The following is a 12,886-nucleotide window of genomic DNA, read 5'->3' on the forward strand; positions in this document are numbered from 1 at the left end:
ATGTCTGATTAGTGAAAAAAAATGTGACGGTTAAAAAATTAAGAGTGAAAAAAAAATAAAGAATTGCGGAGGAAATGACGTATAATATAAGTCTGCCAGAACTATGTCATGTCGCCATGTGCATACTTAAACACTCTCGAATCCATGATTATCATAAGAGAACGAAGTGTAGGGTTCAGAGCTCTGTTGAAAACCCAAATCTATGGACATCAATTCTCTTGATTCCGCGCTATGATACTCCATTGAAAGAAGCAGGTCATGCTCAAAGCCTATCTTAGAGAATTGTGATGACAAATGTGACTTGTACCATGGGTGTGATTTCAGAAAAAAGAGCGTTGAAATTAAATCCCATTTGTGAATGTAACCTCCTCGTTCTAAATTCAACGATTCCCCATGTTGCAAGCGTAACTTTGAGGAGTGGATGACACAGATGCAATTAGCTAACTTGAAGTAATGATCATCATGGGCCAAATGACTAAAAGGTTAATTTCATTTGAAATTTATCATATTGGAGTAAATTTTGAATTAATATTTAAATAGGACAAGTCATATGAATTTTTACTACGAAATCATACAAAAATTGACGATTTTAGTTTTTTTTAATATTTTTTATATGAACTTGAAACATTTTTAATGACTTTAAAGTTGTTTTAATTTTTTATTTTTTAAATTAATTTTTGACAACTTTAAAGTCGTTTTAATTTTTACCCATTTTTGCTTTAATATTTTTGATAATATTTTTGTTAATGATATTAACAAATAATATGAACTTAAATTTTATCAAATAATATTAATTTTTTAAAATATTTATTAATTAGTTGTTACATTTATCATTAAGTAAATTAATAATTTCATACATTATTATTAATTAATTTTTTTATTTGATAAAATTATTTTAATATTAATAATAAAAAATAATTTGGTAATAAAAGTAGTCATTTAAATAAAACAACATGATACATTAATATAAAATGATCAATACAAATTAAATACAAACATAAAATTGAAAAATATAAGTAATATTAGTCATCAATTTACTTGTATAGATAATTACTATGATTATGTCCTTGAGTTCTATATAATGAACATTTTTTATGCATATTTGAAATTAATTTGTCAATCTCAATATATGACTAGTGATCGACCTTCTCGTTGTGTCTTGTAGCTTAAAAGGACCAAACATAAAATATGGATCCAAATATTATGGTCATTTATCTTCGCTTCCAAGAAAATAAAACTATAAACTTTGAAAATATTTTCCAACTTATATATAAGATTAACAAAGTCTTTTATTTACATTATTTTTTCTAATTTACAAAACAACCAATAATCCTTAACATTAGTAACAAAAAAATAAAAAAATATTAAATAAAATATATACAAAAATATAAAAAATAAAACAATATAAAAAATATAGAAAATATTAAATAAAATAATAGACAGATGTATAAATTAAAACTAGTTTAGAGTGGGTTCAAAACTAATATAATTTTTTTTAAAAAAAATTTAACACGACTTTGAAGTTGTTAAAATATATTTGACTTCAAATAAATAATTAAAAAAATATATTAACTTTGAAGTCATTAAACATGGTACCACTTCATATAAATAAATTAAAAAAATAAAATTATTCAATTTTTATGACTTTAATTAAAAAAGATTAAAGTCGTCAATTTTTTTATGGCTTCATAACCAGACGTTGTAAAAATTTCTATGATTTATCTCTTTTTAGATATTAATTCAAAATTTACTCTCATTTAATAAATTTTAAATGAAATTATCTCCTTGTAATCATTCCGCTGATCATCATGTATAAGAATTCACATATTCACAATAATGTATATAGCAAGGCAGAGGGCTGAGAAAGATTGTAATCCATAATTGGTGTTATATAAAGTTTAATTTTTATTAGTAGTATGATTTTTTTTATATTGTGTACTAATGACATAAAATATGTTAAATATAATTATTAAGGTATAAAGTTATCGTAAAAATTAATAAATTTATCATATATACGTGTTAATTTGTGATTTTGTGATTTTATATTATCAATGTATAAATTATTTACATTAAACTATATAATCATACTTTGTTTTACTCTGCCTCAACAGATTGATTTGAATTTGGCATATAAAATAAATTTTCTTATACATATTACACAATGATCTTTTGAATGAGATACGTGTTGTCATCTAACTAATCTTCCGACTAAAGGTTGTTACACTCATCAGTGTTCAAATTGGTCCAGGCTATTCAAGATATTCACAGGCATGAAGGTGGCAGCACCTGCTTAGGGAATCTAATCTGGTTGCAAATCTTTTAGCTAAGCATGGAAGGCATATGCATTGTCGTTATCATATTTTCCATGTTGTTTCTGAATTTCTTTGTAATGCTTTAAAGGCGGATCTGATTAATTGGGATTTGTTTTATTAATTAGAGGTTTCTTTATATATATATATATATATATATATATATATATATATATATATATATATAAAGACAACCATGAATGTTACTGAAAAAAAAATTCAACAGAGATTTTATTAGTTGACCTTGCGCTGGCGTTGATTTTGTTATTGCTTCATTTTCAGCAATGTGATATGCATGATGCCCTTTTCTCTGCAGAGTTTTGTTGGCATGGGGACTCCATAAATGAAATCATGACTCAAACATTAAAGCCATCAGCAAGCAAAGTAAATGGCTTCACCATATTTTCACTATTTCAAGAATCCCTTGTTTTTCATTAATGATATCTAAGGTTGATCAAGATGAATCTATATATGTATCCAGTTATGCATTTTGATAACTGTTGGAGCTAGAGGGCATCGTAATGAAGTCTCAAGTGTTGCAAGTGTATTGTTCATCTGATGTCTTGTGTATCTTTCCCTTTTATTGCTCGATTACTTTTTACTTGCCTGAATGTAAAATGCTTATATAAACTCCATAATTGGATCAACCATCTGACTTTTATGTGTTCTACCAGACCAGGGATACATGCATCTCTCTATGGAATGGGAAGTGAAAGCCCAATGAAGACAGATTGTTGTACCTACTAACTGTTACGTTACAGCAGCAACTGATTTTATTAATTTAGTAATTTTTATAATAATTATCTTAAAAAAATATTTAGCAACTGATTTTGTGAATCTTGAATAAGTCTCTGGCTAAAAGTCATTTTTTCTTGTAGTGTGTTTATAAATATCATTGAAAAAAAGACATGTGTTGTCTTCATTAATTTATTGCGTGTGTATCCTTGAACGAAGTTTACAACATAAATTTAATCTTTCAAAAACATTTGTAAATTCATTTTATCATCAAGATGGTCTGAATTAAGGCTACTATTTCACGGCATCCAGTAACCAAAATTATCTATTGGGTAATGATATATACTTAAACACTTCAGTATTTTACACATATAAGTAACACCTTTTATTTATTTCTATCTTTATTTTTTTTTACATCAAATACCTATTAGTTATATATCAATCACCTTTTTCAATCTTATTTTTCTCTCTGTGTTGGTGTATATAAGCATATGATATGGGTATCAAAAAAACATTTCCCTTATATTAAAACTAAAAATAAAGAGTGATTAAGGAGTGTGACTTATATCTTCTTAATTAATTTTCAACCGGCCTTGCAAACTTTGGCCACATATGGTCATCTTTATTTCAATGGACGTAATTAACAAGCCTGCTACAACTTTTACCTTCCCATTACCTTTTCCTTAAATATTTCTGTCACATAGGCTCATAACTAAAGCATAATTTCATTTACCTTCAGAACTCAATGGGTGGTGATGATCAAATGAAGACGCTGCAGGCAAAGCCAAAACAACAACAACTTCAACTTGAAGAACTGTACCAAGGAATCCCAGATGAGTCTGTTAACCTTACCTTTCAAGACCTAGCCAATGTGAATTCATCAAACAACACAATGGCCACTACTAAACACGTTTCTGAAGGAGGTATAATTAACAACCCTACAAATATACCATCACCTTCTCTTTCCACAGTGCCTAGACTTGACTTCAAAAAAGGCTTGGAGGCATCCTATCACAGCCATCACCACCATGACAACAACTACAATCATCACCATCAACACCAACAACATAGAGGTGGTGGTGACTCTCCATGGGGTCGTTTTAGCCATGCAAGTGATGGTGTACCAAGTAGGACTGGTGAGTATAGCATGAGTTATAATGGAATGAAGAGTGGTGAGAGTTTTGCTTCTGGAAAAGGTGGTTCTGGTCGACGAAGGCGACCGGGGATTCCTCACTCTAAGATTTGCACCATTTGCAGTAACTATGTTTATCTTTTCAGAACTAGATGCCTGGTATGTCTTTGTGCCTTACTAGTTACTCGGGATCTTGAAAATGAAAAAAATAATATTTTTATTGATAAATATTATTTTATTAGAATTTTAGTTTTATTAATAAAAGAGATTGAACTTGTGATATTTTCTCTTTTTCTTTATCTTTGTATCATCTCACCCATCTTATATCTCCCGAAAATGAAAAGATTAATAATTTTATTTTCACTTATATATATTGACTAGGGCAATTTTATTAGCTAATACATGTTACAAAATTATTACATTATTAATCTTTCTATGTAATGTGTACAAGAAAGGGACTGTATAGTTAAAGTAAAGTTTAACTTAATTAATTAGCTATATCACAACTTTTATGATATATAGTTAATGATATTTCTGGAGCATGCAGGTATGTGGCAGGGTTTATTGCAGGCAGTGTGTGGAAATAGGCATGGGAGAAATGACAGAAGGAAGAAAGTGCATTGAGTGCCTTGGATTGAGATTCAGCCAAAGGTAATGATTAATTTCCTAATCCAGTGTTTTACTTGGAAAAAAAATTACGAAGGTAAAAAAATTTCATATAAAAATGTTAAATTCTATGTATAATTATTTTTTTTTAAAAAATCCCTGATTCCACTTATGATCTTTAGTAATAAGTCTCACATTTTTGTTAAGTAAAATCTACGCATTTAATAATTAAAAATATGTTAAAAAAATGTGTTTGCTGGCAATTTTTTAATGAAAATCTCCTTGGTACATGATGTAATTTTTGTATTAGAATTTAGGCATGTACCTTCAAAATCTGAAAAGAAAAATAAAAATTGTCAAGTAACTACATTCTCTTTCAAGTTAACTACTCGTGGCAATACCGAACCGGTTCATATTGTTTAGAGAAAATTTCCAAGCATTTACAACCATGACAGATTAGTGCTAGTTTAATTAGTTTTAAAAACATATGTCCTGTCACTTTGGATTTTAGTTATAAACCTCCAACAGACTTTGGTTATTAGATAATTGTTTCTACATGAGTCATGAAATGGCATTTGCGTTTGTTTGCCGTCTCTTGTCCCCACAAGAAAACAAAAGTTCTATTGTAGAAAACGAAGAAAAGAAATCATGCATGCGTCCAAGCCAAAATTGGCCTTAATCAAACACATAGAACAAGAAGAAAAATGTGACATACTCATTAGTCATTACGTACGCGAGTTTAACGATGATTGCCAGTTATCTATTTTTTAAACCTAGAAGAAATTCGATAGGCTATGTAATGTATTTTTTAGAATTTAGTTAGAATATAGTGTTACATTATGATCTAATTATGAAATGTTACGTTTAACTGATTGGTTGACAATGTAAAAGTCTTTTAAGTAATATCTCAAAATTAAATTCTTTTTAAATTGGTTTATGGTTCATTCAGCTTTCCAAATTGGGGTTCAACGCTTCTTTTGTGTTTCTCAGCTTAATTGTGTTGTTGTGGCATCTGAAATGGCCTTTATGTTTGAAATTGGTATACTGATTTATGTAATTCTCTTTGCTTAGGGTCACATTTTGTGTCCTTCTAATAATATTTGATTTGCTTTTTTAAAAAAAAAAAAATCTTTTTACCATGCAACGTGTTCATCGATGGGATATGTTGATAATTGTTATTCTAGGCTCTTTCTATACTTAGCTAGCTTCAAATTAACCTTAGTTGAGCAAGGGTATAAGTTATTGTAAATTTCCCACAAATCAAAAAAGAAATTGGATTAATATCAATTATTTGTGGGATATGGCTGTTGACACAGGTACATAGAAAGAGCTGGGATGGCAGGGTGTTGTAGTTTGAGGTATCCAAGTACATTGAAGCATGTTGAGCTCAACTGGGCTGAGAAAGGACCAAGGAGGAGTGGTGATAGAGGCTATAATAATGGTCACCATAGTATGGCCTCCACAAGACCAAGAACCCCTACAAACCGAAGGAGTCCTCTTTCTATTGCCAGCACTGAAGCCTCCTTTGTCATGTCTGCAACCCATTCTCCCTTTTCTGCTCATCACCACCACATCCCTCTTTGAAAATTACAATAAGCAATATATAACTTTAAATACTACCATATGCAATAATATCTCAGACTTTAGTGCGATGCCTGATAATATTCTTTCAATATATTTTTTCAGAGTTTGTTTTATGTGACATTATTTTATATTATTGTGTCATTCAATTTATCGATTCTATTTGAATTGAAAGCTCTACTATTTCATTCTTTATATATATCACTGTTTTCACTGTGTCTTTTCTTGCGTATCTAGTTAATGGTATCAATATTATCAACCACCTAAGTCTCGCATCAAAATAATCGCCAACTATCTTGTTTTCTTAAACGACGACTACAAATACAATAGTTCAAAACTTCAAATCAAATTGATAAAATGAGTAAATGTTGAAATATTGAAAGCTTGCTAAGCCTGCCGGCTATAGTGCATGACTGCATTCCACAAGTTTATGCTAAACGACAATGTTGCTAGCTAGTTTTTTCACCCAGATATGTGTCACATTTGACTCTCTTTCTGTTTCACATAAACAAGAGAGGTATTTCCAAAGTTTGATTTTCTGTCTTTAATTAATTGTGTGGGCATCACATAAAAATTCACGTGGTATCCATAGTTAATTTTGACTTAAATATATTTTTGGCCTTTCATTAATAAACTAATTCAATCATGCAGTCGGTAAAAAAAAAAAAATAATAAGGCATTTCTGTCCTTAATGTAAACCCTACTGCCCCACAATATATAATTGGTGACATGTAAGTCTTTTGGAGTTTTAAGTTCTAACTTAACTTAATTCTAAAAATTAAAGACTTAAAGTATAATTTTTATTCCTAATAAATGATCAAATTTTTGATTTGGTCTCCAATAATTTTCTTTTGACCTTTTTATCCCTAATTAATAAATTTTTTATTTTATTTTTGTCCTCAAATTTATTTAGATAGTGCTTTGAGAGGTGATTTAAATAGTACTTGTGGGGGGAAAAATAAAATAAAACATTTATTAAAAATCGAAAAGTTAAAAAAATATTGGAGTACAAAACAAAAAATTGATCATCCATTTCATTGACAAAAACATATTTATGTCAAAATTAAACCATTGAGTGACATTGTCCTCTACTTATATATAATATTTTGATTATACCATAGTTAATGTAGAATTTCTAACAATAAAGAACTATGTATATCATTAATTTACATGAGAGAATAATAAAAAACAACGATAATATATATATATATATATATATATATATATATATATATATATATATATATATATATATATATATATATATATATATATATAAAAGAAAAACAATGAAGGGTAGGACAAGAACTCAGTAAGTTTAAGAAATACTACAAGATCTGGGTTTGATCTTAATTGGGAGACCCATGGATGGATATGGCATTGGTTGACGAGTGATTGCTTCCTCTGGGTTTACTTGAGACCATTCATACATCTTTACAAAGTTGTGAATAATAGCCAAGGTCTCAATCCTGGCAAACTCGTTTCCTATGCAATAATGAAGCCCTGCACCAAATGGGAGGTAAGAATAAGGTGGAATTGGCTTGGTTGGATTCTCAAAACGAGATGGATCAAACTTGTGTGGATTCTCGAATATATCATCGTTCATATGCGTTCCATATGCTGCCCAATACACCTGAACAATGAATAAATTTAACATTAGACTTTGTCCAAAAATGATGTCAATAATTAATTTATGAAGACCAACAACATATAGGTCCAGTGAAAGGGTTAATTAGTCTCCTACAACGTGACGAATCACGGTTCTAATCCTTGTGGAAGAAATACTCACATTTAGTATCAGACGATGTCTCGAATAACATTACCCCAAAAGAAAATAGTGTAAAGAAAAAAAATATAGTTTATGAAGTTTTGAGGATTTTAATATCACCTGCCACCCTTTTGGTATGTCATAGCCTTTGTAGTTAGTGTCTTTAAGTGCTTTCCTAAAGCTGCCAAACAAAGGAGGGATCATCCTCATCAATTCCTGAGCAACTCTCCATGTGTATTTCATCTTTTGTATCTCTGCCCATGTTAGCCTCTCTTCTGTTCCTTCCCTCTGCTTTATAATTTCCATTTGTTCTGCATAAAAAGAATTTAGCAAAACAACCAATGGACTAATTCTCATTTTTATTTTGTACCTAGGAATTGCACACCATAGCATAATCTAAACTCCAAGTTCAAGTGTTACCTTCTAAAACTTTGTTGTAAACCTCTTGATCTCTAGATAACTTCCATATCATCAAGCTCATAAGAGTGGCAGATGTGTCATGACTAGCAACAAATAAAAAAATAAAATTATCAGTGATTAAATCATCATCTAGAGGTTGATGATTTTCATCCCTTAGTGCAAGCAGGCAAGAAAGCATGTCATTTGTGGAGCTTAGAACTCCTTTTGACAGTTCCTCCCTTCTTTTGTTCAAAATAGGAATCATCCTGTCTACAATTCTTGCCCTGGCTCTTTGGCCTCTCCAAAATGTGGTGCCAGGGAGATTGATGGGAAGAGAATGAATTGCTTTAAATGCCAAAGTAAAATCTACAAACAAAGCCTCCTTAGTGTGCTCATCCTTAATGTCAAACAATAGATTGCATGCTATCTCATAGGACAGTTTCTTCATGAAGACCACAGCTCCAATGATTTCATTCTCTCTGAATTCTCTCAGTAATGTAGCATTCACCAATTCATCCATCTCTTTGACATAGTTCTGAAGGCATTCAGGTTTCAAGAATTTCAACATTTCCCCTTTGACTAACCTGTATCTGCATCAAACATTAACAAAGACTCAAAACAGATGACTAGTATCCTGTTGGGTAACACGTGAGAATCACACTGGAGATCATAATATTTGATTATCTAGGAATTGATTATTTTTTGCCAATTTCTTTTTGGGATTTTGAAAATCAATTTTGCAGTGAGTAGAAATAATTTTGAGAGGATGAAACTTTCTAACTTTTCTTTAGACATAAATTGATTTTGGGTATGAGACCTGAAAATATATATTTACACTTCTAAAGTGATTTTACTTTAGTATTCAAAACAAAATCAATTCTTTTAAACTCACTTATAAATATCATTCCCCAACACAAATTAATCTTTTTAACCACAACTCTTTCAAATTCATTTCTATTAAATTTGAAACAAGGACCACCAGTAAGTCCCTTTATAACAGTAATGAGTTATCTAAATACTACCACTAATCCAAAAAATCACTTATCCACTATCCAACTATCCATAATCCATCCATTCAGAGGTTAAACACCTTATTTCAAAGTGTCATCATTTGAATCAAGATCATCATCATATAAGAATTATTTTGACATTTCATCCAAATCATTTAAACAGACAACTTAAGCTGAATCAGTGAGTTAAGTTGAAAATTATGTACCTTGGTCCTGTAAGTTCAACTAAGCTTTGCCTTCCAAGTATCTTTCGCAGGGTGAGGGGTTTCTTAGAAGAAAGCAAATCATCTGGTGAACCAAGGACAAACTTGTTTCCTTCTTGTCCAATTACAAAGACTGTAGGGAACCCCATTAAGGAGGTTTTGAAGATAGGGCCATACTTAGATATCCGTTCTTCCAACCAAACAGAACCCTTATCTTGTCTCTGTGCTTTGAGAAAACTAAGTGTCTCTCCGATGATAGGGTACCCCAGAGACCCTTTTGGAACATTTTTTGTTTGACTTTTTGATAGACACTTTGAGAGTAGAAAAGCTAAACTCAAAGTGAATGCAAATAGGACAAAGAATAGTATCCCATAAACCATTGACTTTAGCCTTAACGAGTGTTGAGGTTTGGCAAATATAATGAAACAGTGACTTCAAATCATTCAGAGTAGTAGCTATGTGAATCAGATGATAGAAAGACTCAGATAACAGAAATCATACATGGCCTTCTTAGACTTTCAGTGATGAAGAAAGAGAAGACATTTAAGCAGATTTTTTAATTTTTTAATTTGGTACAACTAATTAAATGAATAATTAAATCAATTGAATAATCAAATTAATGGGATCAAGATGTTTTATAGTTAAATTTTTAACTGCTCTGATCCTAACATTTTAAAATGTTTCTGTTTTTTTTTACTAAAAGAAAATGTTTGTTTTTGTGTTAAAAAAAGCATAAGAGTTCCCCCTAAATATAAATCATCGATAGATTGATAGCTGCATCCCATGCAGTTTAATTTTCTATTGCAGCCTTCCAGGTATCCAGTTTCAGTTGATTGAGAGATGGCAATTAAAATATATATTTTGTGCAACAAGCCTACAAAGTACAAACACCTAAAGACAATTGGCAAATTCTTAAAACTAGTTTTATATAGATTTGTAAAATTTGTTTGATACCATTTTCCATATGGCTTTAGGGGCTGTTTAAGAAAAAGTTACGTTAAATTAAACTTACTTTTCACAGAAGTAACACGGAACTTCTACTTTTGTTACTTTGAAATGCGTAAATTTTCGTTTGAAAGGTTTCAAATGGAAATCCAAACACACATTCAACAATTGTAAAATTGGCTTTTTAAATTGCATTCTGGTTCTTGGCCGATTGACACATGCATGGATTGGACGACAATGACCACTCTATGCACCTACATCTTTTAGGCTTAGCGCCTTAAAAAAACACCTTTTAGGCTTAAAAAAACATATGCATAGAATGGATCAGGACGAGGATGACATAAAACACCTACCCCTTAGGTCTAGTGTTTGGAGGACTGTAAGCCCGTCATCCAAAACAATGCTAACTATACCTTGAAGATTAGTCCAATGACTAAAGAACTAGGGGTTGACCTAACCTTGGGAATTTATAAGAGCAATAAGGCACAACATGATTCAAAAGCACTATGAACAAGTGACTTCTAGACTCATCCTTGTAGCTCCTTGGCCAACAATAGACAACTCTTGTACCCTCCTGACATCCCTTAACAACCAATAAGACATGCATGTACCAAGTCGGGAGGATGTGACAACATGTTAAAAGACACACCCAATTTAAAAGAGGAGGTGGTGCAACCCTTTCCTTAGGTAGCCAATGGGAGAGTGGACAAAGTTTCTAAACTCAAGCATCCCTTCATACTCTCCTATTCAATTCTAAAAAAATGCACTTCAATTTCATATATAAAAGAGAATTACCCAAAAAAAATATTTTTAAAAATTTTATAAAAAATGCAATATTTGAATCGTTTTTATATTCTATTAAAACCTTTCCATTTTGTGAATTGGTTGGAAAAGCCACTTTTTTTTTTTAATTATTTCTTGCATACATGTTTGTAAATTTCACAAAGCTAGTTTTATATAGATTTCTTTAAGTGTAACCTCCATGTAGATTTCTTAAAGAAAATTAGAAAATGTGTTTGATAGTACCATTTTCTTAATTTAAGGTCATAGCTTCTTGAGAACTACAAGTCTAGATTATATGTGAATGAGTAAGATTGTAAGTTAGTACTTGTTAAAAAATAAAATTAAAAATTAAAATCATGAAATCATAAAATTAAAATCATGAAATCATAAAATTAAAAATACAATTATAAAGAAGAGAGTGCCACAACCTGAGATGGCATGGGTTTTTAAAAAAGGTTTTTTTTTAAAAAAAATTGATTTTATTTTATTCACTTTTTTATTCTTTCTTTCTCCTCTTCCATCTTTTAATTTATACATTTTTCCCTTTCTTTTTATCTCTTCTTCTATCTTAAATTTTATTTTCTTTTGTCTAATTCTCTTTTGTAGTTCTCTTGCACCTCTAACAGACGCACACGCATGCAAATAAAGCTGTATATTTATTTTTGCTATTATTCTAAAGTTTGTAAGAATTTATATATTCTTATATATGCAATATTGTTCTTATTAGACTTAGTTAAAACTAAATGAAAGTCACAGAATTAAATGAATAAATTTACAAGTCAGAAGTTAGGAAGTTACATATTAAATTAAATAAATTCAGTTAAAATGTAAAAAATATTTAATATTTTATTTATTAAATAAATAAAAAATTTTAAGAATATATATACATTGTAAAGATAATTTAAAATTATTATTTTCTTATTATCCATGCTTTAACTACACAACTTTTATTCTTAAAAAAAAAAAAAAAAACTACACAACTTTTGTTTTATTTTATATGTTGTCCGCGAATCTGGGTCGTTTGCTTTACGCACCTAAATTTGTTGCGCATGAGGTGCGATTGCAACTGGAAGGCTTGTGACCAGCACTACTTCATTAGTTTAATATTTTTTAAAAGGATTGCAAAAAGAGAATTATTACTTGTTACTTTATGTATATGTATGGCAACTTGGTGAATGAAAGTCAATTCAAGTTTGAACTAATGAATTGATTTTAACCAAGTTGAGTATATCATTTAAAAAATAAAACTCTTATAGCACTAGTATTCTGAGAGTTAATTTCCTTGTTAGATGGCCAGACATTAAACATAATTAATATTATTATTACTAACCAATTTAAGAGTAATTTCCTAGAACTATTTTTTATAATATATATATATATATATTGAATTCGAAATATTTGGTATCAAATTATTT

The 12,886-nt window shown here is 29.8% G+C and overlaps 2 protein-coding genes across 2 annotated transcripts; one reads left to right on the forward strand and one right to left on the reverse strand.

The window, feature by feature from the left end:
- Window positions 1-3,761: 3,761 nt before the first annotated feature.
- Window positions 3,762-6,491, forward strand: LOC114394748. Its single transcript, XM_028356425.1, has 3 exons — window positions 3,762-4,335; window positions 4,724-4,827; window positions 6,099-6,491. The coding sequence occupies exons 1-3, from the start codon at window positions 3,790-3,792 to the stop codon at window positions 6,364-6,366; spliced, it is 918 nt and encodes a 305-aa protein (XP_028212226.1). The 5' UTR covers window positions 3,762-3,789; the 3' UTR covers window positions 6,367-6,491.
- Window positions 6,492-7,459: 968 nt separating this feature from the next.
- LOC114395438 (taxadiene 5-alpha hydroxylase-like) lies at window positions 7,460-10,322 on the reverse strand. Its single transcript, XM_028357220.1, has 5 exons — window positions 9,747-10,322; window positions 8,552-9,120; window positions 8,252-8,442; window positions 7,641-7,996; window positions 7,460-7,561 (listed from the first exon to the last, which is right to left on the reverse strand). The coding sequence occupies exons 1-4, from the start codon at window positions 10,121-10,123 to the stop codon at window positions 7,682-7,684; spliced, it is 1,452 nt and encodes a 483-aa protein (XP_028213021.1). The 5' UTR covers window positions 10,124-10,322; the 3' UTR covers window positions 7,460-7,561; window positions 7,641-7,681.
- Window positions 10,323-12,886: the final 2,564 nt, after the last annotated feature.

Source organism: Glycine soja, chromosome 18, assembly GCF_004193775.1.
Source record: "Glycine soja cultivar W05 chromosome 18, ASM419377v2, whole genome shotgun sequence".
Taxonomy (NCBI): domain Eukaryota; kingdom Viridiplantae; phylum Streptophyta; class Magnoliopsida; order Fabales; family Fabaceae; genus Glycine; species Glycine soja.